Raw genomic sequence first — 26557 nt, 5'->3', positions numbered from 1 at the left:
CTGAAGGGTGTCTCGGATCAGGATGGGGGTTCTCTTGGGGCATGGGGCGGCCTGGGAGAGGGGCCTGTGGTGGTTTGCAGGTCAGCCACGCCCCCCTGGCAAACCAAGCGGAGGCCCTGGTATCTGGAATTTATTTTATTTACCTTCTACAATTGAAACGTTGTAGCTTGGAGCGGAGCCAAGCCTTTTGCTTGCTCCATGGCTGCCACCATTACTGTTTGGATTTGTTTACCTTCTATAATTAAAAGTTTGTAGCCCTGAGTGCAGGCTTAGGCCGGCTAGGGCAGGTGGGAAGCTTGGCTTCCATTGCTTGGGAAATCCAAGCCTCCCTCCTGCTCTCTGTGGCTGCAGTCATCTTGGTTGGGGGTAATTTGCATACTCACTCTGATTGGCTGGTGGACGTGGCTGGTGGGCGTGGTGGAGGTATGGTCAGTTTGCATATTCTTATTATATAAGATAGCATACATACAAAGAAAGTACTCAAGGTGTAAGTTTTACATTTCAATGAATGTTTATGAAGTCAGTGTATCCAAGTAACCCCCACCCTGGTCAGATCAAGAAATAGAGTATTTCTCTAGAGGCCACTCTTATTCTATTTCCTGATCACTTTCCACCCTTCCCCCACCTCCTTCTCTCCCTGACCCCACTTCCTCCACTTCTGTCACCATTAAGAAGTCTTGCACTCCAGTATAGAATGTATTCTTTTGTTTCTGGCTTATCACATGACAATTTTGAGATTTATCTTTGATGTTGTGTGTAGCATTAGTTCCTTTGTTTTATATTGAATAGCTAAGTCATGATTTAGGCATCACTTACACTTTGGCCGTAGCCATGCAGGTGTTTTTCAGTTGTGGTTGTTCTCAGCATGCTGACCCCACCATTCTTGGTACTCATGTTTCTGTTGATACATACCCTGGAGTGGAATTGCTGGGTTGTAGGGTATATTTGTCCCATCTTGCATTGATGTCTGAAACAGAATATCCAGGCTTACCCTCCTGTTCCATGGGTGACAGTGGCCTTGGTTTTCTCCACTGTGGCCCCTGTTGTAGGAATGTCCACTGAGAAGATCCTTTTGCCCACTGCCATTACTCTGAGCCACACACACAGCCCAGGAGTGTGGACTGGGATAACAAGTTGGGACGGGTGGCCTCCTAGCACCGCACTAGGATCATAGAGGAGCTCAACAGTGATTGTGCTGGGCATCCCTGGCTTACCCCTTGAGAACACAGAATCTCTAAGGACTGAGGTCAGTGTGCCATTCAGGACCTACGGACTTAATCTGCCCCGGTTTCCCAGCTTATGGAGAAGCAGGGTTCAGGTTGGTGGCTGATCTTCCTTATATCAGAGTTGGGACCCACTCTGTCTCTGCCCAACACCACTACTGGGCATTCTCAGTTGGCAGCACACGAGTGTACTGTTTTCACCTTGCTGTTTCACTTAATAGTCTCTTGGATGTTGGTCCCCATCAGTTCCTAAAAAGCTGGCTCATTCTTGTTTTGGATTGCTCATTTTCTAGGTTCATGTGGGTTGAGTATTGTGTGTGCCCCTCTCATAAGCATTGTGTCATTCCATCTTGTACAGCTGGTGTGCTTACTGGCTGTTCTTACAGGAGCAAGGCTGGGAGGGAAAAACCCTCACCCAGAGTACTGTTAGATACACTGCCAACTGGACCCTCCTGTGAGTATGTCTGGCAGAAGTAAATGCTCTATTTGGTATTCAGACTTTCCAGTTGTGTCAATGTAGAGATGAGAATTGAGAGTTCTCAAAAAAGGCTGAATTACAACCAAAATTGTACATCCTGTTGATCTAATTCAGGGGCCAGGAGAGTTTAAGTTCGTACTTTTGTTGGGAAGAGCTGCTGAGATATAAAGCTTGGGGCTGTGAAGAGGAGTGCTGCCTCTCCTTGTCTGCAAGCCTCTTTTGAAGAGTCTTATGGATGGCAGCCACTCCACTCATGCTTGCATCCTGGGTCCTCTTCTCATTTTTCTTATGGGGCACAGGCTATGCTCTGCCTGCTGCATGGGTCCAGGCGGGAGTTTCCATCCCCTGCGCTGAGTTACAGCTTCAGTTGCATGCTCTGGTCGTGGATCCTTTGCAGGCAGTCAGGGCACTCAGATGGTGGGCATGCTCCAGCTGAGGATGCCTCTGGGGAACAGATGGGCCCCACTGATGAGGAAGTGATATTGTGCTTTTGCAAGTGGTGAACTTGGCGGCTGCACAGGGGATACCTTGCACCCCAGTGTCTTCCTCTGAGAGAGACTTTGCTCCTGTGGCTCTGAGGCTTCCATGGGCTTCTGGCAGAGGATGATGCCTCTGCAAGGCAGAGTGCTGGCATGGCATCTGTCTGAGGGAGGTGCTCCTCACTCCAGTCTGGCTGTGGGACCAGGCAAGGCAGAGCAGGGCCAAGGAGGCTGCACCTTCCAGAGCTGAAAAAAAGGATCAAGTTGCACTGACTTCTATTACTCAGTGAGACTGGGTGAGACTGGGGTCATGCTCTTACAGGCCCTCTGGGGGGTGTAGGTGCCACCTCTTGCACCAGCTTGTGACGGAGGTAGTTTGAGTCATAGAACAGCATCTGCCAGGGGACATGTGTGGTTATCAGAAGCAGGAAGACTTGCTGTGGCTGAAAATGGTGCTGCTGGTACAAAATCACACACATTTGTCCAGCAGAGCCCAGTTTCATTCACCCTGTCCACACACCTTTAGCAGACACAACTGATGCCTGCTGTGTGACTGGCAGGGAACCATGACTCAGCCGGGGATGGCATTGAAAAGCTCAGCACATTGAAAGACTCACAGTCTGGTTGCTTTTGGGTGCCATCTGTGGCATGTTTTAGTTTGGAAGGACAGCTTGCTTGCTGAACACTTTCAAAAGTCTTTTGAGCTAGTGGCTTTGTAAGTTTTGTAAGACCATTATGCATTTAAAAAGAGGAGGGGAAAGACAACTTTCACATCGTTGGTTTTTTAACTAAACTGGTTTTTACTGACCTGACTTCCTTTGAGCTCATTGAACAAGTTGGTGTGGGTGGTTGAGGGACTGTCCAGACAGAGAGGCAGTGAGTCCGCCCTCAGTGTGCGCCATCTGGGGCCTGGAGGAGAGTAGGCTCCAGTGCCATCATCGTTAGCACTAAGTGGCTTGCAGCGCAGGTTGAGCCTTGGTGGGTGGACTAAAACCTCAGCTTTGGTGGGAGGGTGTGGGTCTCCCTGGCTCTAGGGAGGAAGGCAGAGGCAGCCTGGAGACTATCTGAATGTGCTGCTGGGCATGAAGCTGCAGGCCCTGTGTGGCTTCAAGGAGCTCTTTGTAACCTGTGCATTTCCCTGTTGTGTAGTGGATTGGAGAGAGTTTATGGATGGGATGCCGATACGAGGCCAAAGTTCACAAACTTCCAGCTGCATGATGATCCCTAGACCCTCAGTTTCCTTATCTGTAAGGTGGGGTTTCAAGGAAGGATAAAAAACTAGAGCTTGGCCCCTGGAGGAACCCAACAAGTGGTGGTCCTGTGAGAGTCAGGCCAGGTGGTCCCATCAGTGCTTAGACTTCAGGGAGTGCAGGGTTTCCCCATTTTTATCACAGCTGTACATATCCAGCTTATTGACCAAGACATTCGGTATTTTTGGTGGAGTGGTGCCCCTTGAAGCATGGAGAAAAGGGAGCTGTGAACCAAGGACCTCACAAACACCAAAGTTTGGTGTCTCGGTTCTTTGTTTCGCATCTAGATGGAAGTCCCCCTTAACCCCCCAAGGATGGTAATTACTGAGGGCATGGGGTTTACCTACCTATCCCTGAAATAGATCGATGGCATCCATAGTTGGACAAGGGCTTTTGTGTGGCTCGTGATTGACCATAGCCTCAAAAGCCAGGGATCCTTCTTGCGGACTCTTCCATTCATGGCTGACACTCTCTGGAGAGCCCCTTGTGGACTCTGAAGCACTTCCCACTCAGTGTGTGATGGCTGAGGCAGGTGGGCCTCTCCTGCATGAAGGAGCTGCTCAGCAAAGTTCTGGCCTTCTGGGCTCTTTAGCAGGGAAACCCGGACCCAAGCTCCATTCTTCCCCAGGAGTGCAAGCTGTTTTGGCACCATGTGCCTGGTAGTGTGAACCCAAGATAGTTTGAACTTGCAGGAGACAGGCTCACTGTGGAACCACTTAATCCTCAGCTCCTCCCCACACAGGCACCAGGTGGTGCAACACAAAGCCACTGTGAGGAATTGGAAAATGGTTATCTGATCACTTCACCGCCACACAGCTGCCCTGACATTCCAGGTCTAGTGAAGTACCCCATCCAAATGTAAGGAAATATGTGTATTTAAACTTTTTAAAGATTATGTAAATTTCAAACATAAAATAAGAATACTGTAACCATCCTGGCATCAGTAGATACCAACTTAAAATCTTACTTACCAAATCAACATTGTTTCCTTTGTTCTGCTTCCTCCAACAGATACCCAAGTGGGTTATTTTGTAGCAAGTTTCAGTTGGCATCATATCTTTAGTAAACAGTAAGAAATATGTCATTAAAGATTAGGATGAGCAGTGTACCTTTGATGTTCACATGGAATGTAGCATGCTGTGGAGTCTTGTGCAGGTTCCTCCATTGCTCCCACGTTACCCAGGTGTAGGAGCATAGGGACGTCACCTGAGCAGGAGTGGTGGTACCCAGCACTGGCATTATCCAGACTTTTGTTCAGACTGCTTCTGAGGGTTGTGCTCTTCTGCCTTGGGCTGTTGCCTGTGTGTGTCCAACCCCCTGCTTCCTGCTCACTGTGAGTCGAGCAGCAAATATCTCTAGCTGGGCTGGCTGGAGTAGTAATTTAGATGCTGAGGGGCTTTCTGAGGACAAAGGCTGTTTTACTTCCTTTGTGCCTACTCTTGGTTCTCATGTGTGGGAAGTCTCCATTAGAACCCTTAAGAGCCCAGGAACTGGGTTGGCAGTGTGGAGCATCCTCCCCTCCCTGGCCCGAAGCCAGGAGGTGCCTTAGTTTAGGGGTTGCCTGCATGTTTGATGCTGGAGACACCTGAATGAACAACCAGGTTCAAGCTGTCTGAATCCAATATAAACACCATCAGCAAGGTGGTTATGGAGTTAGTCCCACCAATAGTCATGGGTAACTTTATAGACACCTGTGTCACACCCAGGATGACTTCTGTCCTTCCTTTGCAATGGACACCTCAGGTCTTCTCTGAGTGTTCCCCATCGCGTGGCCTGCCCTGCCCGCTCTCTGCCATTCCAGAGTAGCTTTGCCCCATCTAGTACCTCCCCTGAGGACATTTAGGTATCTGTGTGTGGAGCAAATGCCACCACACTGGGGGTTCCATGACTGGGCAATATTTATTCCCAATAAAGAGGCCAGTAAATACAGAAAACAAATGGGTTGAGAATGTGAGCAGTGCACACAGGAAGTCATCATTGGCAGAAAAGGGACATGATACTCGGCTCACTAGTTGCTCAGGAAATACAAATTAGTTTGCATGTATTGTGGGAGCCCTAATGAGGAAATGAGAGGCTACAGTGCTCAGACTCCCTGGTGTGTGGATTCTGCCCCTTTTGGGAAAGCCGCTTGGCTGATGGTTTTGAGGTGTGTGCTTTTGTTTTACTGGGAAGATTCCCAAGGCATCCATGACAACAGTGGGCTGCATGTAGCCCTCAGCATTGGCCTGCAGACTTATTCCAAAAACAATTCAGTCTCCCTCCCCATGCAGGATGGAGCATGATGAGATGTGCTGTGGTGATGAGAACATGTGTTTTCATGCAGACACGTACATGGTCTTTGGATGATAGTAGCCGTCAGCTCCCATTGGGGCTGGAGTTGATAGAAGGCAGGCTATGTTCTCCTGGCATCCTCGCTCATACCACTTTCTTCACTCTGGTTCCCTCTCCCCTCTCCAGGCTCTGTTGCCTTCTCATTATTTTTACAAGGCCCTGGGACCTCTGCTGTAGGAGACCCCACTCAGATGATGTCCTTGCCACAGGCATGCCTGCCTGCCTTCCAGCTGACACCCACATCCTTTCCCTGAGCATATATTGCTGGGCTTTGTCCTGGAGCCTGTATAAGAGAGACCTCCCCCCCCCCCAATGGCATGTTATCTAGGTGTCTCTGCTACCCACAGGCCCTCTCTATCCAGGGTGAGAGGCCTGCTGCTCCTGGATAGGTGGGTGGGTGTGTTGGTTGGTAATACAAGTTCAGGAGCCTTCTGTCTGTGGTCAGGCCACTGCCTACCAACAGGCTGGCTAGGGTACACTGCCAACTAGATCTGAGACCAGAGGCCTGATCTGATGCTGCACAGACCCTCCAGGATTCTTGCCTGTCCAGTGGGGTAAGGCCAGGGCTCAGGGACAGACGCCTGGTAGCATTTCTCAAGGTCTGCAGACTGACTCTATCTGGAATGTTCAAGTACTGCTTCCCACACAGTGCTCAGTGCCCTGTCATGGCCAAGAGGGGGGCAGAGCCAGAGGGGTGAGCCCTCAGGGAGGTTCCGAACTTCCATGAAGCGAAGGCAGAAGGAGGGAGGCAGGGGTAACATTTTCCACAGGGCTGAAGGCACTCTCTGTACACCACCCAAGTTATGGCAAAGCCTGTAGGCCTAACCTGTCTTAGCTCCTGTGAAGCTTCCGAGGGTCCTGGCTGCAGGGTGTCTGCGGCTGCCAGTCCCAGGCTGCCCAGGTGTTCTGCCTCTCCCTCCTTTCTGGCAGTGGGACAGTGTCTGCCCAAGGACAAGGACACTCTGTGCTGCTGGGCTTGCTTTGCGGGGACTGCTGGTTCAGGAGTGTATGGGGACTTAGGCTCTAAATATACCAGAGTGAGGTCACTAGGGTAGAAATAGGCCATGTGGCAAGCTCAAGACCCTGTCAGGCTGAATCCTGGGACTGGGGACAGGGAGCTGGTGGCCTTGCTCTCCCTGTGCGACTGGCCTCTTCACCATGCAGTCTCCTTTACACCACATCCCTACTCGAAGGCACATTAAAAGTATGTAGGGGGTTGATTGTGTCTCCTCTCAGATCCGCCCCTTCAGCTCAGTAGCTTTCTACAGCCAGCCATAGCTCCAAATGAAAACATGAGACGAGGCCATTGTTGCCAGGGAGCAAATTGGCCCCTGGCACAGGGGCAGCTTTTCAAGAGATCTGTTGGGCACAGTGAGGGCTACTGTCGTGATCTGTGGTCACTGTGCAGTGTACACCCACACTGCCTTTAGCTGGAAATGGGGCAGATAAAAAACAAAAACAAAAAAAACAGGAATACACAATGCCAGCAGAGTAACAGCCCCCAAGAATACCCACATTCTAGTCACCGGTACCTGGGTACATGATACCTTACATGGCAGAAGGGACTTTCGTGACTAAAGGAGCAGATCTGGATTGTCCAGGTGGGCACAGCTAACAAGGTGGTGATGACATATGAAATCTTTACAAGGAGAGACCATTTCCTTGCTGGTCAGAGGTATGATGCAGGGTTGGAGACGCAAGCCAGGAAATGCAGTGCCTACCAGACACTGGGAATGGCCTTCAGATGACAGCCATGCAGAGAGCAGGGACTTCAGTTCTGCAGCACTGAAGAACTGAATTCTGCCAGCACCTGAAGGAGCAGGAAACAAGCCCCAAAGGAGGGTAGTGTGCCAACATCTAGATCACAACCCAGGGAGACCCAAGCGTACTTCTGACCTTCAAACCTGGGATGATGCATGCATTTTGTTTAAGCCGCTCAGTCTGTGATCATATATGAACACTTTGGCAGCAAGAGGTAAAAACTGAAACACCATGGTGCTGGCAAAGATATAAAGATATGGGTAATAGGCTTCCTCACCTTCCAATGAGAGCAGCCTCCCGAGGGGCTAATTACAATAGTTGGTGTGCTGGGAGCTTGTTTGCTAGCCTAAAGTCACATCCGATAAAGGTAGTGACAGCAGCTTTGTCTATAACAGCCAGTGAAAACACCTAAGTGTCCCCCAACAGGCCCTGCTTCGTGGGGCCTCCCCTGGAAAGCTGAGCAAAGGGAGGAATCTCTGCTGCTGGGCATTTCAGATGAGAGAAAGAGAAGACATAAAACCCATGTTTTGTTTTTTAAATATGTGATAAGGATGTAAACAAGCTTATGTATGCAAAGAATATTTCTTGGAAAGCTACATGGAGATGCTGCAGTGTCTGGTGGGAGATGTCCCTTTCCTTACTGTATCATGTCTACATAACTCTGCTGTGGTGTGTGTGTGTGTGTGTGTGTGTGTGTGTGTGTGTGTGTGTGTGTAGGGGGTGATGTGCTCACGGTGTGATTTGGGTGGGAGAAGGGGCTTACTCCAGATGTGGGCTTCCCCATTCCAGCCAGCCCACTGGAAACCAGCAGCTGCTCGGTTTGTGGAGATGTAGGCGTTCTTATTCCCTATTCAAATCCTTCAGCAGGAATGTTTTGTCAACATGTACTCCTAGGCCAAGGCTTGCTTCTTCATTAGCAGTGTCTTTTAGTAAACCTAAGTTCTTGGATTTTAATGAAAATAGTTTCCAGTTTGTCCATATTTTTTTCTTGAATAGTTAGTGTTTGGGGGTTCCTAAAAAATCTTTGTCTACCCCGAAGTGGCAAAGATCTCTTGTTTCTTCTAGAAGCCTGAGGGTTTTTGCTTTCATATTTAGGTCTATGATTCATTTTTAATTAATCTTGAGGTGCTTGGTGTAAGTGGAATCAGCCACATATATATTTTTAATACTATGTCTTTATTGATCTTAGAGGAAGGGAGAGGGAGATAGATTAAAAACATCTGAGAGGGAAATGATTGGTTACCTTCCTGCGTGCATGCAGACATGCACAATCAAGCTTGCAATGCTGGCATGTGCCCTCACACACCAGCCGGGTAGCCATATACTAGTATATTTTATGTGATACTTCCCTCCCTGTGGTTTGAACTCCATTTTATTAGTGCTCAAAAGCTGCAGTTTGCTCATTTCTATGGCTTTTAAACTTCCCTCTGTTCCTTCAAATTCCTAGAGGACACTGGTGTCATCATAACGTTTGAACATATCACCTGCAACTTTCTGTATCATCCCTATCTGTAAAATGTGATAATAATAGTATCTACCCTGAGGTTGTTGAGACAACTAAACCAAGGTGGTGACATATGGGAACACGTATTAGTAGGACAGGGCCTGTCTTGAAGCAAGTATCATAAAAGATTGTAATTTCTTGGTCATAAGATATACATGCATATTTGTACTAGACAAAGCCCATCACTCCCAGGTCAGCTGTGCCAAGAACTCCTTGAGGCCTTGTCAGGTACCATTTCTGCCAAGTGGGTGTGTACAGTGTCTATACTTCCTGATTACTAGGAGACTTGAGCGCTGGTGCTACAACCTCCTGTGTTTTTGCTCAGGGTCTCTGTGTGTTCCAGATTGGGATCATCGGGGCCTTGTGGCATCTGTCTTCTCCCATTTCACGACTTTTTGCTCTTTCTATGGTTTCTTTGGATGAACTTTCATTTGGCTTAAGGTAGCCAAATCTGTTGGAGTATTATGTATCAATCTTCTATTTTAAACTTGGTAAATTTTATTTTAACTCTTTAGTCTCCCATCCCATCAAATGGCAGAGTAGAGTGCTCTTTGATCAAGAGCAGATCTTGTTTCATTAAAGTCATGAGTTTTGGTTGTGTGGCAGACACTTGAGAGTGTGGCCATGTACATGGATAGGAGAGTGAGTGCTGGGTGCCATGTTGCCCTGGGTGCAGGTGTGCAATAGGGGCTTCAGAGATGCCAGCTCCACTGGCTCTTGGTGTGGGCGAGGTGGAGGGAGGGTAGGGAGGACAGGGATGTGATGAGTGGCTCTTGTCTTGCAGATCCGGAACATGGTGGCGGTTTTGGAAGTCATCTCCAGCCTGGAGAAATACCCCATTACCAAAGAGGCACTGGAGGTGAGTACCCCAGCCCACAGCACATGCTTGAGGATGTCATCTTTCCTTGGGCACTGAGGAACCTGGGGTGGGAGTGAGGTTCAGTCCCAGAGTTTGGGTTCTGTCCTCCACAAGATGCCCAGGGAGACTGCAGTAGGTGTCGCTGGGCTCTTTGTTTGCTGTTGCCTTTCCCACAATGTACTGTCATCCAGAAAGCTTCCTGGTCTTTGCAGTGGCCTTGGCACCAGTAGCCTGCGGGATGATACTTCTAAGAATGCTTCCTCTGGCCCTGGGACCCTAGGGTCTGAGGGTTATATTTGAGAATTTAGATGTCACAAAGAACCAAATTTCCCATAGGTTTTGTGTCTGGTAAGCCAGTGGTTTAGGGGCTACAGGGGTTCTCCTGCTCCCCAAAAAGTCCATGGTCTTTCTCTGGTTGTAGGAGACGCGACTTGGGAAACTCATCAATGACGTCCGCAAGAAGACCAAGAATGAAGAGCTTGCCAAGCGGGCCAAGAAGCTGCTGCGGAACTGGCAGAAGCTCATCGAGCCTGTGCACCAGAATGAGGCAGTGCTGCGGGGGCTGGCAGGGGCCCCTGGCTCTGCTAACGGGGGTGCCCACAACTGCCGGCCAGAGGCGGGGGTGGCCGGCGCACCCAAGAGCATCCATGACCTGAAGAACCGCAATGACATCCAGAGACTGCCCGGGCTGCGGCTGGACAGGCTGGGCAGTCGCAAGCGCCGGGGGGACCAGCGTGACCTTGGCCACCCTGGGCCACCTCCCAAAGTCTCCAAAGTAAGCCATGACTCCCTGGTTCCCAACTCATCACCTCTCCCCACCAATGGGATAGGTGGGAGCCCCGAGAGCTTCCCAGGTCCCCTGGACAGTGGCAGGCACGTAGGCCCTGAGGGCAGCTGCCTGGAGCAGGGCGAGAACGACAAGCACAGTGTCAAGATCCCCATCAATGCTGTGAGGCCGCACACCAGCTCTCCAGGTCTGGGCAAGCCCTCCGGGCCCTGCTTGCAAAGCAAGGCTGCAGTGCTACAGCAGCTGGACAGGGCGGACGAGACCTCGGGACCTCTGCACCCCAAAGGGCCGCCTCGCTGCTCCTTCAGTCCCCGGAACTCACGGCACGAGGGCTCCTTTGCCCGGCAGCGGAGCCCATACTCACCCAAGGGCTCTGTGCCCAGTCCCTTGCCTCGGCCCCAGTCACAAGATGTCACGCAGGTGCCATCACCGCTGCCACTTGCCCAGCCATCCACACCCCCTGTGCGGCGGCTAGAGCTGTTGCCCAGTGCCGAGAGCCCAGTGCATTGGCTAGAGCAGCCTGAGGGCCACCAGCGACTGGCAGGGCCACCTGCCGAGCCCAGCCTACCCCGCGCTGGCTTCTCCCCAGACTCTTCTAGGGCGGACAGCGATGCAGCCTCCTCTGGGGGCTCAGACAGCAAAAAAAAGAAGAGGTACCGGCCTCGTGACTACACCGTGAACTTGGGCGGCCAAGTGGCCGAGGCAGGCGTCAAGCCTGTGCGGTTAAAAGAACGGAAGCTCACCTTTGACCCCATGACAAGACAGATCAAACCTCTGACCCAGAAAGAGCCAGTGCAGGCCGACAGCCCTGTGCACACGGAGCAACCACCCAGGACAGAGCTGGACAAACCTGAGGCCAAGACCAGCCTCCAAAGCCCCTTTGAGCAGACGAACTGGAAGGAGCTGTCACGCAATGAGATCATTCAGTCCTACCTAAGCCGGCAGAGCAGCTTGCTCTCGTCTTCTGGCGCACAGACCCCAGGGGCCCACCACTTCATGTCCGAGTACCTGAAACAGGAGGAGAGCACCCGGCGTGGGGCCAGGACGCCACACGTGCTGCTGCCTCCAGGCCCATCCACTGACCTCCCGGGGCTAAGCCGCCAGGTCACGCAGAACGATCTGGACAGAATCCAAGCCCATCAGTGGCCAGGGGTGAATGGGTGTCAGGACACACAGGGTAACTGGTATGACTGGACGCAGTGCATATCGCTTGATCCGCATGGCGACGACGGGCGATTGAACATTCTGCCTTATGTTTGCTTAGACTGACTGGCCCCTCAGCTTCTAAGTGCATTCCCACCTTGCAGTTAGCCGGAGGGTGGCCAGGCCTGGAAGCCTCCAGGGGTTTGGTGCCCAGCTGAGGCAGAAGGGAGGGGCGGGGGTCTAGAGGTCTCTAAGCTCTTCCCTCAAAACTCTCCTTCTTTTGTGAAATGCTGCTACCAGTTTACTAACAAAATTACAAAGGAAGGACCGCGTGGAAGGAAGGCCGGCAAAGTGAGTTCAGAACTCTATAGCAAACCAGCTATAAAACAAGTCAGTTCCCCACCCCAGAAAGGTGCGGACACTTCCCAGCATCCATGAGCTGGGACCTCGGTTGCAGGCAGGCACAGAAAACCTGTGGGAGAAGTTACCTTTAACACAGTGACAGAAGCATGCATCTCATCTCTCTGCATTTTCTGTTCTTTCATTTGGCCCTGAAGTGTCTGAGGGGCAGCCTCATGGCCTATTTGCACCCCATCCAGCCAGTGTTTCCATCATGGTGCCAGATGTAGTGAGCTGCTGGCATCGGGTGGGCCACCTGGTCAGCCTGTTTGACCCACACTCCATGGGCATCCACACATGAGTATTTTGTTTCAGTTCAAACTCACTTTTTAAAGAAATGCTGCAAAAATTTGTTTTCTAGAGTTTATTTTATTCCATTTCAACACCAGCCAAACAATTTTCCTTTCTACTGTTTCATTTTCCCTTTCCTGCACCTATCTAGAAAATTTCACCTTTCTAGAGTCTCATCCCCAAAACAAAAGGTTCCCACAGGTGCTACTGGTGTGTAAAGCTGTACGGTTGCAAGGAGACCTGTCTGTGTGCTGGAAACACTCATGACCATTCCTTTAGATTCGTTTGCCTTATGGTTGTCATAACGCGATTTGCAAAAACAAGGAGCCTTAGTGAATGTACAGTATCTAGACTTCTGTGTTCTCAGGATGCAGAAGGGAGCAACTTTGCTATTTGGTCCAGTAAGTGGACACCTTGTGATATAAATGTGGAAATAAAAAATAAAAAAAACCATTTGCACAAACCGGTCTGAGAATCATTTCTAATTTGGTCCTTTACAGCCAAATCTGTTTATTCTGGATGATCCAAGAAAACGTGTTCAAGGTTTGGGCCCTATAGTGTGAGTCTGTACAGAGGTGGGTAGGCAGAGTGACCAAGTCAGCCTGTTAACATTCTTCATGGACACTGACCTCCACCTGCCTTTCATTTATTCAGGGCCACATGTTGCCTCTCCCATCTCCAGAGTCACGTACTGGCTTTGGGTGATAGAGACCAAGGGTCCACATCAAGAATGTTATCCTGTCTCCATCCAGGCCTCACCTGCCCTGGAGAGATTTTTGTGACCTTATACCCTAAAATATTTATAGTTTTTTACATGGCATGGCACAGAGCCATATCTGGCAGCGTACTTCTTGTATAACTTTTCTAATTCACCTTTGTTCCTGGAACAATTACTGGTTTTCTAGTTTTTCCACTCCAGGATGGTCATTTTGGACATATCTACTTAATTTCATAGATGAAGAGTAGCTAACCTTTAAGAAGGGTAATCTCATAGGGGTTAACCCAGAGGTCCAGGCCCTGCTGTCAACCTGCTGTGTGGCTCACTTCTGTATGTGCCCCCATTTGGGAGATACAAGTGCTTGCTTCAGATTTGTGAAGATCAAGTTAAATGATCAGTTTTTAAAGAAGTGCCTCAGTGAAACCATCTGTGCTATGGAGTAACTAGTTCCTTTCCTAACCTCAGTGTGCCTGTTTCTCTCTCTCTCTCTCTAAAAAAATATATTTTATTGATTTTTTACAGAGAGGAAGGGAGATAGCTAGAAACATCAATGAGAGAAACATCGATCAGCTGCCTCCTGCACATCCCCCACCGGGGATGTGCCCGCAACCAAGGTACATGCCCTTGACCGGAATCGAACCTGGGACCTTTCAGTTCGCAGGCTGACGCTCTATGCACTGAGCCAAACCAGTTTCGGCTGTTTTTCTTACTCTTAATGTGGCCAGCCCTGCCATGTGGATGTCTGAGGAAGTGACATTACTTTGTGACAAATGATAATGACAAATGATCCCGACAGCTGGGAGATACGAGGGTTCAGGTTAGTATCACGAGTATATCCTTTCCTCAGACCTGCGCCCTGCTGTAGGAATCACCTCTCCTGTCTGGGTATCCAATAAGTTCCATGGTAGATACTGCCTGGCTTTGAGAACCCAAGTTTAAGATAAGGTTTCTCCAACATTTTGAAGATCGATGGACTGCCACTTTCTAATTTGCCAGGTAAGGACACTGTAGGAGGATATTAACACCATTTCTACCCCTAAGCCCACCCCAAAAGTTATTTAGTACATGTCTTTGGAGCAGACGAAAATCCTTTAAGTAGTACAAAGTCATCTTGCCGAAAACACTGTCTTATTTTACTCTGCGGGGGCCCAGGGTATCAGTGGATGGGGCGCAGCACTTCCTCCCAGACCCATTGGAGACAGTGCCCGAGGAGGCGGCCGAGTCTGGGCTTCCGGTCTGTCCGCCTGTGGAACTGGAGAGGGTCACACCTACCGCGCAGAGCACGTAACGGCAGTTCCTAGGTCGTGCTCCAGGGAACCAGCCACAGGAGTCCGCTCCCGCTTTGCAGAAAGGATTTAGCTTTTCACAATTTGGCCTTCCATCCCTCGGTGTCTGCCTATCAGGAATCTGGTCGAGGGCGCCGGTGCTCCCAGTCCCCGAGCCAACCCACCACTTTGCAACCCCATTGGGCTCTGGGCCTGCGTGTCCTTCCGCTTCCGGGATAGGTCCTGCCCCCACCGGAAGCTCATCCGCGGGAGGCGGGGCCTGCGCTTGCTACGTAATGGCGGGCGCGGCGGTGACGGGAGGCGGCGGCCAATGGGGAGCGGTGTTGGCGGGCGCGCCCGCCCCCTCCAGGCCCCGCCCCAGCCCCGCGTAGGGCCGTGGAACGGGCGGGAAGGGGTGGCCGCTGGGGTAGGATGGCGGCGGTCCCGGGCACGGGGGGCCCGGGCGCGGCGGGCGGCGGCGGCGGCGGCGGGGCGCGTGAGGGGGCGCGGGTGGCGGCGCTGTGCCTGCTGTGGTATGCGCTGAGCGCGGGCGGCAACGTAGTCAACAAGGTGATCCTGAGCGCCTTCCCGTTTCCCGTGACCGTGTCGCTGTGCCACATCCTGGCGCTGTGCGCCGGGCTCCCACCGCTGCTGCGCGCCTGGCGCGTGCCCCCCGCGCCGCCCGTCTCGGGCTCTGGGTCCGATCCGCACCCGTCGCCCGGCCCGCTGCTGCCGCCGCGCTTCTACCCGCGCTACGTGCTGCCCCTCGCCTTCGGCAAATACTTCGCGTCCGTGTCGGCGCACGTCAGCATCTGGAAGGTGCCCGTGTCCTACGCGCACACCGGTGAGTGCGGCGCCCGGTCGTGGGGGGGCGTCTCACCTTGGAGGCGCCTGGTCTTGCGGGGGCGTCTCACCTGGAATGCCGCCAGGCTCTGCGCTGGGGAGGGTCTAGCACCCGGAGGGGGGCCGGGCCTTCGGGAGGGGAGGGGTTGAAAGGGAGCAGGGAGCCGAGTGGGGTTGGGGTGAAATCCCACAGAAAGAGAAGGACTACAGAGTTTTGAGGGTTTGCCAAGCTGTCTCAGCCCGCGGATAAGTTGGGACAAGAGCTCTCAGGGTGGCCACCTGAGCGCCCCATTGCTTCTCTTTGCAGTCAAGGCCACCATGCCCATCTGGGTGGTCCTCCTGTCCCGGATCATCATGAAAGAGAAGCAGAGCACAAAGGTAACCCAGAAGGACTCTGGGCAGGTGGGGACTCCGAGGGCTTCCAGGAAGTGCCCAGCTGGTGACGTGGTCCAGGCTCCTGGCCTGCAGGCTGCCAGGCTTCCTGTCAAATAAGGAAGTCAGTTTAGATGCCTCTGGTGGCCCTTTTGCTGTTAATTTTCTGCAGTCACCCTGGGAACAGCGGTGTGTGTGTGTCCCTGAGTTGTTTCTCCTGTGTGGTCTCGTGGACACTGCCCTCTCTCTCTAGTTCCACTTTCCTCCCTCCTTTGATCTCCTACCCAAAGTGTCTGGTAGGTGATGACTTGATCCCATCTTGGCCAGGTACCCTTTCTCCTGGAGTGGGACGGAGGGTGGAACATCTGACTTCGTGCTGGAATGGAGTTTCACTTCTTTACAAGCGTCAAGCATGGTCGGGTTGGAGGTTTTTGGGGTCAGAAGTGAGATGCTTGTCAAAGGAGTCTGATTTTTGGCAAAAATTCATCAAAGTCTTTGAAATAAAAGCAGCCAAGAATTGGGAATGTTTGAGAATGGAAGTTAAAATAACAGACAGAACCCAGAACTGCATAAAGGAAGGTGCTCTGGGCACAATCCAGGGTCTGTTCGGTGTGCCAAGCCAGGGTGTTTCCTGCCTTGGGGCGAGAGAAGCTGTGGCTTTAGCCGGAGACAGCCTTGCCCATCTATGCCCTCAAGTAGAAGTGGCTCCTGTTGTCCCAGCTGGAATTCATTTCGTGCTGGACAGAGCGCCTCTTTTCTACTTGATTGGTTTCTGGCATCCTGTGTTTATGAGCAGCAGTTCCTTGGATCAGCTTATAGAAATTGGGCCAGCCCAAGCCAGTTGGCTCAGTGGGTAGAGCGTCGGCCTGCGGACTAAAGGGTCTCAGGTTCAATTTGGGTCAAGGGCGCATACTGGGGTTGCGGGCTCAGTGTGCAGGAGGCAGCCAGTCAATGATTCTCTCATTGTTTATGTTTCTACCTCCCTTCCTCTGTGAAATCATATATGTATGTGTGTGTGTGTGTGTGTGTGTGTGTATTTTTTAAAGGGAATTGGGCCGCTCTGGCTGATTTTTTCTTTCAGCCTATCTTTTTCCCTGCGAGAACTGGGTGTGTTCTGCTGCCTGCTCCCAGGGTAACGTCAGATGTGACTTGTCTCCCGAGTTGCTCAGGAGGTGTGCGGCTGCATCACTCGATATCACAGCATGTTTATCAGGTTTCCCCGTTGTACAGGACATTGGACCTGGCTTGGACAAGGAGCTGGAAACTTCACCCAGTGAGGAAACAGTAGGGAAGGACTTGGGCAGGAGTCTGATAATGAAGGAATGAGTATGGATCCACCCTATGAGGAAGATAAAGCAGGTCATTCCAGATCTCAGGGGAGGAAATGGGACTTGTAAGGGGAGAGTCATGTGCCCACGGGCCATAGCCGGTAGTGGGGAAGCTGGAATTCAAAGCTCTTGCTTTGACCTGGGTGGAGGCTTGGGGGGCCAGGAGGTACTTGGAGCGGGGTGGGGGAGCTTTAACCAGCCGCTCCTAAAATCTCCACAGTACTTTAACAAAGTCCTTTGTAGAAGAGAGAGAAGCTGGGAGTCAGAAAAGCTAAATGTCAGGAATTGATTCTGTTTATCTGGAAATGGGGAGCCACTTAGCCAGCTGAGAGCTCAGGAGCCACTGCATACACCAGGCCCTGGAAAGCTTGGACCTGTGGAAGGCCTCCTATCCCAGCACGTTACTCAGTCATTCAGCCAGCTGTTACTGGATGCCGCTGTGTTTTGGACACCAGGATAGAGCAGTGAACAAGGACCTACCCTAAAGAAGTGCAGGGACACAGACTATGTAATGGACACTTATATTTTATTGATTTTTATTTTTTTTTTTACAGAGAGGAAGGGAGGGATAGAGAGAAACATCGATGAGAGAGATACATCGATCAGCTGCCTCTTGCACACCCCCTACTGGGGATGTGCCCGCAACCAAGGTACTGGCCTTGACCGGAATCGAACCTGGGACCTTTCAGTCGGCAGGCCAACGCTCTATCCACTGAGCCAAACCGGTTTCGGCTAATAGACACTTATAATGGGTGGAGATCTCTAGGCCCAGGAACTTGACAGCGTGGGGGTGGGGGAGGGGACGGGGTGTGGGGAGGTGGGGGGGAAGTTCTCTTGAATGGTATGTGAGCTGAGGCCTGAGCAGGTAGGAGCTCTCCAGCTAGAGAAAGCGCTGGAGGAGTGTTCCAGTCAGTGGTAAATGCAAGTTGGAAGAGGGACCCTGCCAGCCCCCGGCAGGATCGGGGTTTCAGACCCTGGTGTGTTGATGGTGGCAGCTGGATAGATCTGTTAGGAGCAGCCCCCGTTGGTGGCCCTAGCAAGGGCTCTTACTGGGGGTGATGGTAGGGAGTGGGGCTGCCCATAGTGACACAGCCTTGCCCCAGGTGCTACGATAACCATCTCTCTGCCCCCAACCTCCGGAGCACTGCTGTCCCAGCTGACACTGTTGTCCAGAGGATAGGTGGTGCCCCTTCGTTGAAGGAGAAGAGAGCAGCTAAGGCTTTCCCCTGGGTGTCTATATTGGGCGGCCCCACTCAGCTCCAGCCCATCAGCCCTTCCTGCCTCTCCCACAGGTGTACCTGTCCCTCATCCCCATCATCAGCGGCGTCCTGCTGGCCACTGTCACCGAGTTGTCGTTCGATATGTGGGGACTCATCAGTGCTCTTGCTGCCACACTGTGCTTCTCGCTTCAGAATATTTTCTCCAAAAAGGTATTTAGATACTGTCTCTGGTACGATGATGTACTGGGGGTGCATGGGTAGCATTGAAGAAGTGACCAAGTGGGGATTTCTTTGGTGGTGAAGAAAATCATGTCCTCCTTTTCTATTGTTTTATTTTCCAAGAATGTTTTATTTTGTTACTTTCCTATTTATTTATTTTCAAATGCAAGCAAAAGTTTATTTAGAAAGTCATGGGTGTGGGGGGGGGCCCGGTGAGAAAGTCACAGAGGAAGAAAAAGTGAGCCAGCTGGGCTGCATGGGCTCAGGAAACAAGGTCAGAGGCACAAAAAAAGGACCTGGAGCTGAGGGGAGAGAGAGAGGAGCAAAGGTGCTTGCTTTGAGGGAAGAAGAGGAGGAAAGGTGGGGGCATGCTTCAGAGAGCTAGCGAAAGAGCGAGGAAGAGAGAACATTGTGTACCAAGAGATTATGATTTTTTATTATACAATTAACATATGCTTGATGGGGGGGAATAGAGAAAAGTTTAATGAAAAAAATCAGAATTGAGTACCTACTTATGTGGCAGGCACTGTAGTAGGTGCTAGAAATGAAGAATCAGGAGGCTTGCCTTACCTGCCAAGGGGTTTCTATGCTCTTGGGTAAATTATTAATGCTAGGGGTATTTTCTGCACAGCTTTTAGTTTTATAATATTTTAGACCAGAGATCTGGTGCACGAATTTGTGCACAGGTGGGGTCCCTCGAGGTGGCCTGCGGGGATCGGCCCTAGCTTGTGCCCCCCCCCCCCCCCCGGGTCTCGCAGCCCCAGCTCATGTCCACAGCCTCTCAGTCCTACAGCCGCCCATGGCATCCCTGCCCCCTGGTGCTGCCCCCTGCATCATCCTGCCTGCAGGGCGATCAATCAGAGCCCGGCACCCTGCCCAGCTCCCTCACCACTGGATCTGTGGGGATTGGCAGGGCAATTAGGCCTCTGCTCACACCAGTCTTGGCCTGGCGCTGCCCACTCACCTGCTCCACCATCCCCCTGCAGTCCTGCTCTTGTCAGAGCCCATTGGAGCGAGCAGCACCTCCACTGCTGCACGTTGCCAGCATGTTCCATGCTGACCCCTGGTGGTCAGTGCATGTCATAGCGAGTGGTCAAACTCCCGGTCAAACAATTTGCATATTAGGCTTTTACATATATATAGATACATGTTAGAATTTTGTTTTGCTCATTTACAATTGTATCATTGCATTCTCTGATATCATTAAAAAATATTGCTCTTAACTCCTGTAACAATCACACTCCTCAGGTACCACAATTAATACATTTAGTTCTTCTATTGCAAATGCAGGTTATTTTCAACTATTCATTGTAAGTGATGCAATAATTTACAATGTCTTTCTCTCAGGTTATTTCCTTATGATTGGCTTACATAAGGATATAATGATAAAGGTCAGGAGATGTTTATGGCTCTTGATATGCTTTACCTGGTTGTGTTCTGAAACAGTGATATGCCAATTTAGTGGGATTTCACAGTGCCTAGCCAGCATTGAGGCATTGGGTGTTGCTATTTTGTTTTTGCTTTGGTTTTTTTTTGGTTTTTTTTTCTCGGTTCTTTGTGTATAAAACATTGTACTTGTTTCAGGCATGAACTGCCTGTCCCATCACAGGTACCCTTGCAGGTTTAATAGTCAAAGGTGTGACTTCAAGGTTAATGTAAAGTCACTGTGTTTGGAGCCTGAGTAACTCAAGTCCTTGACACTGACAGTGTCGCTTGGCCTTTAAAGAGATTTTCTCTCCTCAGGTATTGAGAGACTCACGGATCCACCATCTGAGGCTGCTGAACATCTTGGGCTGCCACGCCGTCTTCTTTATGATCCCCACGTGGGTCCTGGTGGACCTCTCCACTTTCCTGGTCAGCAGTGACCTGGTGAGTTGGCCGGCACCACGAACACACCCTTTTCTTGACGGGTTCCAAAGTGGGTGTTTTGTCCTCTGTGTTGACTCGGGGGCTGTTGGGGCCTCTGACAGCCTGGTCTTTAAATACTCATCTCTTTGTCAGGGCTCACGTTGTAGGAAGTTGGCTTTCTTTGCGTTTCCTTCTCCAGCATGCTAGATCCCAGCTGCTGATAGCAGTGGCACGAAAGATGACAAGACTGCCAGCACAGGGGACTTCCCTGTCTTCTAATCTGTTCATACCTCACCCTAGCTTTAAAACTGAGTTTGTTCCTTTCTCGGTGTCCTCTCTACATATTTCCGTGTACTGCAGTTGTAGCTGTGGCTCTCTGGAGCACAGGAAGTGGTGTCTTCTCACCGCCTGTGCCGGGCCAGCCTCCAGAGAGCGTGCTAGACGCTAACGCGGGCGCAGTGATGAGGAGCTGTGCGTGGTCCTTCCACACCTGAGTTACGGAGGAGTAAATGATTGTGAGGCTTCATGAGATCTGGCTGGGTTCTTGACATTAGTCTTCAGTCCTTAGCTCCACCTGTGGCTGTCGTGGAGCTTACCTCCAGTTACCAGGTAAGAAAACTGCGGCTCCCTGCTCTAACTTCCCTTCCACGTTGCTTAGCTATGATTTCTCTGTGAAGGACTTTTCACCCTCGACCAGGAGTAGTCTGTTATCTTGAAGTACAGGGCATGAGGGGCAGTGCAGTGCTTCTCTTCCCTTTTAATTACCATTTTCAGAGTAAAGAGTTGGAGTGACTGCAATTAACCAGTGAGTCAAAGTGTTTTTCCCTTTTTGGGCGTGGAGTAGGGTTCTTTTCTTTTTAGGAAGGTGTGTGAGTTGTACATATTATTTTCATAGTAAAATTAAAACTGTCTTGACCAATCGAGTCCTCTTATTGGCTCCCTGCCCTTCTGACAGCACCTGTCAGCCTTTGGTGGCTTTTGGTTCAGGAAGATTTCCTCCTTTGTGTACCTCCAGCCCCAGGCCTGCCGTCAGCACTGGTTGGGGGACGCAGTTGCTTTTATTGGAGAGCAGTGTGTAGGAACAATCGAACGGTGTGTTCACATTGCTGTTGGCTGCCATTGCTGTTAGGCCTTTGCAGTGAAACATTCGGGAAAGGAGTGTTTGGGGGCAGAAGAGAGTTCATTCCAATTCTTTTCAATTCCCATTGAACATCACATAATTTATTACTGCTTTGGTTTTTTATTAATATCTTTTCTGGAACACTTGGTTCCTTGCAACATTTTCTATTTAGTTATCCTTCTCCAGGTACTTACATACATGGATCTATGTACACACATGTTGCTTCAGAGTGAGCACCTCTGAAGACAACTGCAGGTCAAGCAAGAAGTTTAAGATTTCTGTGCACTTCTACTTGTCCAGAGAACATGTCCCATAAAAAATGTCCAGCAGGCCCTGGGTAGTTTGGTTCAGTGGTTAAGAGTGTTGGCCCGTGGATTGAAGGGGTAGTGGGTTCGATTCCTGGTCAAGGGCATGCACCTCAGTTGCAGGTTCCCCAGCCCCGGTAGGGGCACATGCAGGAGGCAACCAATCCATGTGCCTATCTCGCTTCCCCTCCTCCCTTCCTTCCACTCTCTAGAAATCAATGGAAAAAAATTATCAGGTGTGGATTAAAAAAATGTACAGCAGATCATTTTGTTGGAGCATTGATGAGATGCTGATATCATTTAGCCTCTGGTAAAACTGGTTTCATTCATATGTCCTTTCGCTTAAAGTCTCAGAACCTTCAGTGTCATTGAGGCTTTATTATATAATTGAAATATTCTGTTCTAAGGGCACTTGCAGGAATTTTCACAGTGTGTCTGTCAATGACAACTGTTGGGTTCCTTTTCAATTTTTAGACATTGCTTTCTCTTCATACCCCTTACTGAATGTCAAATCTTTATATTTCCAAACCAAACGATATGTCAAGGTTTATTCAAAAATACATTCATAATTTCCCTCCTCCTTATACAAAAAGTGATTGTTTAGATATTTAGAAAAGAACAACTTGCTTTTTTCACTCAATAATATGTCCTGGAGATCACTCATGTTGATGTATTTAGGTCTTTCTCATTCCTTTTATTGGCTACATTATATTGATAGGTTTGATGTCAGTTCTCTTTTTTTTCTTTTTTTTTTCTTTTTTACAGAGAGGAAGGGAGAGAGATAAAGAGCCAGAAACGTCAATGAGAGAGAAACATCAACCAGCCGCCTCCTGCACATCCTCCACCAGGGATGTGCCCGCAACCAACGTACATGCCCTTGACCGGAATCGAACCCAGGACCTTTCAGTCCGCAGACCGACGCTCTACCGCTGAGCCAAACCGGTTTCGGCGATGATGTCAGTTCTCTTATGCTGTCCTATGTTACAGTTCTTTGGTGTCTCTATGCATATACATGCACAAAAATATATATATAGGCTTAGCTCTGGTCTCTTTTCTTTGCTTTTTCTTGTATTGAGGACATTTTTCAGTTTTCTTCTAGTGATCACGTTTTCTTTTTCTTTTTGTCCCATGTTTTACACTGAGCTACCGTGTTTCCCGAAAATAAGACATCCTCCGAAAAAAGACCTAGCGCATGGAAAGATAAGACATACCCTGAAAATAAGACCTAGCGCAACTTTGGGAGAAAAAAATTAATATAAGACACTGTCTTATTTTCGGGGAAACAGGGTAGTACCATCCTTCAGCTCCCTACCTTACTTTCTGTGTGCACACATCTTGGGGCCTCCTTTCCCCTAATAACTGTAGTTCCCCCATACACGGGCCCTGTTCGGGCGCCACTTGAGGGTAGCGGGCATGGCCAAGGCATACTCAGTCCCAGGCGCCTTATGTGCTGCGCCAGCCCAGCCGAGTGGGCAATGAAGGATTGAGAACAGACAAGAGAATGAAAGCTGGGACTCAGTGGGATGCTGCTTCCCTGACAGGGACCCACCAGCGCCCCATCACCTTTTCTTTATTTGGAATTTTCACCCAAGGTTTTTACCCCATTGATTTACTTTTAGAGAGAGTGGAACTTGGGGGGAGCGAGGGGGAGAGAAACATCAACATGAGATAGACACACCAATTGCCTTCTTATGTTTGTGTGGCTTTAAATTTTTTTAAAGCACTCTTGGAGCCATGATGGCATTTGATCTCCACAGCGGTGGCATTGTGCAGGTTCAGCAGGGATCATCCCCGTTGCAGAGAGGTCACCACAATCAGAGAGGTCAAACAGCTGCCCAGGCTTCCAGAGGTGGGGCAGACCCAGGTCTTGTCTCCCCACCTCGGGAGGTTTCTTCATATATCAGGGGCTGCCTTCCTGAGACCTCCCTGTCTTACAGAATGTATCGTCTCTGCTGTGGTCTGAATGTTTGCGTTCCCCCAAAATCCACATGTTCAAACCAACCCCCAATGAGATGGTGTTAGAAGGTGGGGCCTTTGGGAGGTAATTAGATCATGAGGGTGATGGGGCCCTCATCAAGGAGGATCAGTGCCCTAAAGGGACCCCAGAAAGCATCCTTACCACTTCGACCACTTGAGGACACCACAAGAAAACACCATCTGTGAACCAAGAAGCCCCACCAGACACGGAATCTCCTTGATCTTGGACTTCCAGCCTCCAGAACTAAGAAACCAATGTTTGTTGTTTGTAAGTCCCCGGGCCTTGGTGTCTATTACAGGAGCCCGATCAGAGTGAGATCTTACTCTGTCATCCCCAGAGCCCTGACCTTCACTGTCCAGGGATGAGGGAAGGCTTTGGTTCACGCCATGCTCTGCACCCTTTGGACACCTGATAATCCTTCTCGGCGCCTCCATTCCTCAGCGGAAGGGGAAGGTGGTGGTGGTGGTGAGGGCAGTGACAGTAGTGGTTGATGATGATGGTGATTGTGACAATGATGGTGACGTTGAAGGCAATGATGAAGGCCATGCTGCTTGTGCCAAGCAGTGTCGTGAGGGTTAGAGGCTGTGTGTGTAGAAAGCACCTGCTATCACACTCGAACCCATCCTGGTCTGCTCCCCACCGGCTGGCCCCAATAAACCACTCTGTGCCGTTCTCCCAACCTCTGCCAGGGGCTGGCATGTGACCATGGTGCTGTCTTGCTCCCGTCTGTAGACCTATGTGTCCCAGTGGCCCTGGACGCTCCTGCTTCTGGCTGTCAGTGGCTTCTGTAACTTTGCCCAGAACGTCATTGCCTTCAGCATCCTCAACCTCATCAGCCCTCTGAGCTACTCAGTTGCCAACGCCACCAAGAGAATCATGGTCATCACCGTGTCCCTGATCATGCTGCGGAACCCCGTCACCAGCACCAACGTCCTGGGCATGATGACAGCCATCCTGGGCGTTTTCCTGTACAACAAGGTGAGTCTGGGATAGAGGGATTGTCTAACCTACTGACACCGCGGGGGGCACCAAGAATGGTGGAGAGGGGAAAAGAAGTGGCCTCGCCAGAAGCCAAGAGGCCCAGGTTCCAGCTCCCAGTTTTGCCAAACTGGTTTATGGTCTTGGCACAGCCCCTCCCATCCTGACCTGCCTTTTTCCCCCATGGATGGCCCCAGTCCTTGCCTCCTCCAGCTGTGGCTCTTGGGTCCACTGAGGCTTTGTTCAGGATGTCACTCTCTCCTATGTAGGCTCTGTTGAGACCCCTGTAAGGACATAGGATGACTAATAGCGAGGGCCAGTCCATTAGCCGTTCACTGGCCATGTCCAGCCCTGCTGGGTCAACACTTGCATGGCCTTCAAGGGCTACCCTGGCAGTGAATCTTGAGCTCCCCTTTGTCTTGTGTGTCCTTGGGGGAAGGAGCCAATGTCCCCCGGCTCTCTTGCCCCGGCAGACCAAGTACGACGCGCATCGGCAAGCACAGAGCAACCTTCTCCCTGTCACGGCGGGGGACCTGAGCGGTAAGGAGCACCACCGGAGCCCCCTGAAGAAGCCCCACAACGGCGTCCTCTTCCCCAGCACAAGGGACTATCAGTATGGCCGCAACAACACCTAAACAGACCACTTCCATGTACACCGGCCGAACTACCCAAACTCACACAGTCATGAACGCTTATGACGTGTAGAGCCTAGAGGATAGGGTGGGCTGTTCTGCAACCCCCCACGCCCACCCACCCCAGCAGTACCAGGAAACTTCTGACAACTGGTGAATTGTACGTCCCGCCGGGGTATGGTGCGCAACCATCAGAGGACCCCGGGGCTCCCGGCCCCCCGGGGCAGCTGGATGCCTTCCCTGCCGCAGAGGACCACAGCCCCAGAGCACTGGTGTTCACGCCCTTTCTTCCTGGAGTTTGTCATCTGGGGGCGGCAGCACTACGGAGAGCGTGGCCAGGTTTCCCCTTTCTGTGTGGGCTCAATCCCCAAGTCGTGTATTCCAGTTGCTCGTTCTGCTTGCTCGGATAGCATTTCCAGAAAATCCTCTGGAAAGGTGGCCGTCGTTGTGGATGTAGACCCTGGCCACGGGCGAGATGGACGTTTTCCCGTTCCAGCCTCATGGCTATTTGCCAGAACTGGCAAACGCTCCCCAGCAAACAGGTTGGCAGTGAGCATTGATTCGTAGAGGCTGATTCTTTGACAGCAAGTCAGAGCTGTGTGTCAGGATCCAGAGGGAAGAGCGGAGCAGGGCATTGGGCCTCTCAGAGCCGTGAGGAGAACTAGGGCTGGAGAGGAATCTAGGAAATCAAGTTCAGTGTCTCAACTCCTATTTCTGCTTTTTTTTTTTGGTCTTTCTTGGTGGGTCTTCACTGCTGTGACGATTAGTAGGATGTCGAGGAGATGGTTGATTTCATGGAGATCTCTCATTTTTGTAGGAAATGTTTTGTACAATAGTTGTGTATTTATGCCTTGGACCCCAGTAGGAGGTGCATACAGACTGGCTTATAGATTGAAAACCCTTTGCTTTAAATGTTTAAAAACAAAAAAAGTTCCCACTGCTGATGCCTGACACATATCAGCATTTGGTAGAGGAAACGATGAGGTGTTGAGAAGCACCTCTCAAATGACCATAATCGCTAAAGCAGAATGAATCAAGAATACCAATTATCTGGACGGTTTGTGTGGCAGACAAGAGCAGTGGTTTGATTCCGTGTCCTATTCTTGTGGTGCTTACATTAGGATCTGAATCATGTTCTGGTGAAGGGAAAAGAGGCGAGCAGCAAGCTAGGATCTGGTTTGTCAAATCAGATGCTTTGGTCAAGAAAAAGTTGCTTAAAAAAGAAA

The 26557-nt window shown here is 50.6% G+C and overlaps 3 protein-coding genes and 1 long non-coding RNA gene across 4 annotated transcripts in view; 3 read left to right on the top strand and 1 right to left on the bottom strand.

The window, feature by feature from the left end:
• SMIM7 (small integral membrane protein 7) overlaps positions 1–12968 on the top strand; it is a 68235-nt gene extending 55267 nt beyond the window's left edge. The window contains exons 6-7 of the transcript XR_004984048.2: positions 9811–9885; positions 12657–12968. The gene's annotated coding sequence lies outside the window, so the exon portion shown is untranslated. The remainder of the gene's footprint in view (positions 1–9810; positions 9886–12656) is intronic.
• Positions 1–12968, top strand: part of MED26 (mediator complex subunit 26) — a 43988-nt gene extending 31020 nt beyond the window's left edge. Inside the window, exons 2-3 of the mRNA XM_036415875.2 lie at positions 9811–9885; positions 10307–12968. Of these exons, the coding sequence (XP_036271768.1) occupies positions 9811–9885; positions 10307–11941 (1710 nt within the window). The 3' untranslated portion in view covers positions 11942–12968. The remainder of the gene's footprint in view (positions 1–9810; positions 9886–10306) is intronic.
• LOC118706532 lies at positions 455–14635 on the bottom strand. The gene is made up of 3 exons (XR_004984052.2): positions 14496–14635; positions 4402–4487; positions 455–2575 (listed from the first exon to the last, which is right to left on the bottom strand). It is a non-coding gene; the product is annotated as an uncharacterized LOC118706532 (long non-coding RNA).
• Positions 14636–14891: 256 nt separating this feature from the next.
• On the top strand, positions 14892–25334 carry LOC118706527 (solute carrier family 35 member E1-like). Its single transcript, XM_036415883.2, has 6 exons — positions 14892–15332; positions 15639–15709; positions 18324–18461; positions 20214–20339; positions 24454–24699; positions 25173–25334. Exons 1-6 carry the CDS (start codon positions 14921–14923, stop codon positions 25332–25334), a joined length of 1155 nt encoding a protein of 384 aa, XP_036271776.1. The 5' UTR covers positions 14892–14920.
• Positions 25335–26557: the final 1223 nt, after the last annotated feature.

This window comes from Pipistrellus kuhlii, unplaced genomic scaffold, assembly GCF_014108245.1.
Source record: "Pipistrellus kuhlii isolate mPipKuh1 unplaced genomic scaffold, mPipKuh1.p scaffold_m20_p_52, whole genome shotgun sequence".
Classification (NCBI taxonomy): domain Eukaryota; kingdom Metazoa; phylum Chordata; class Mammalia; order Chiroptera; family Vespertilionidae; genus Pipistrellus; species Pipistrellus kuhlii.
The sequence above is the reverse complement of the archived record's forward strand: the minus strand, read 5'-3'. Positions and strand labels throughout refer to the sequence as shown.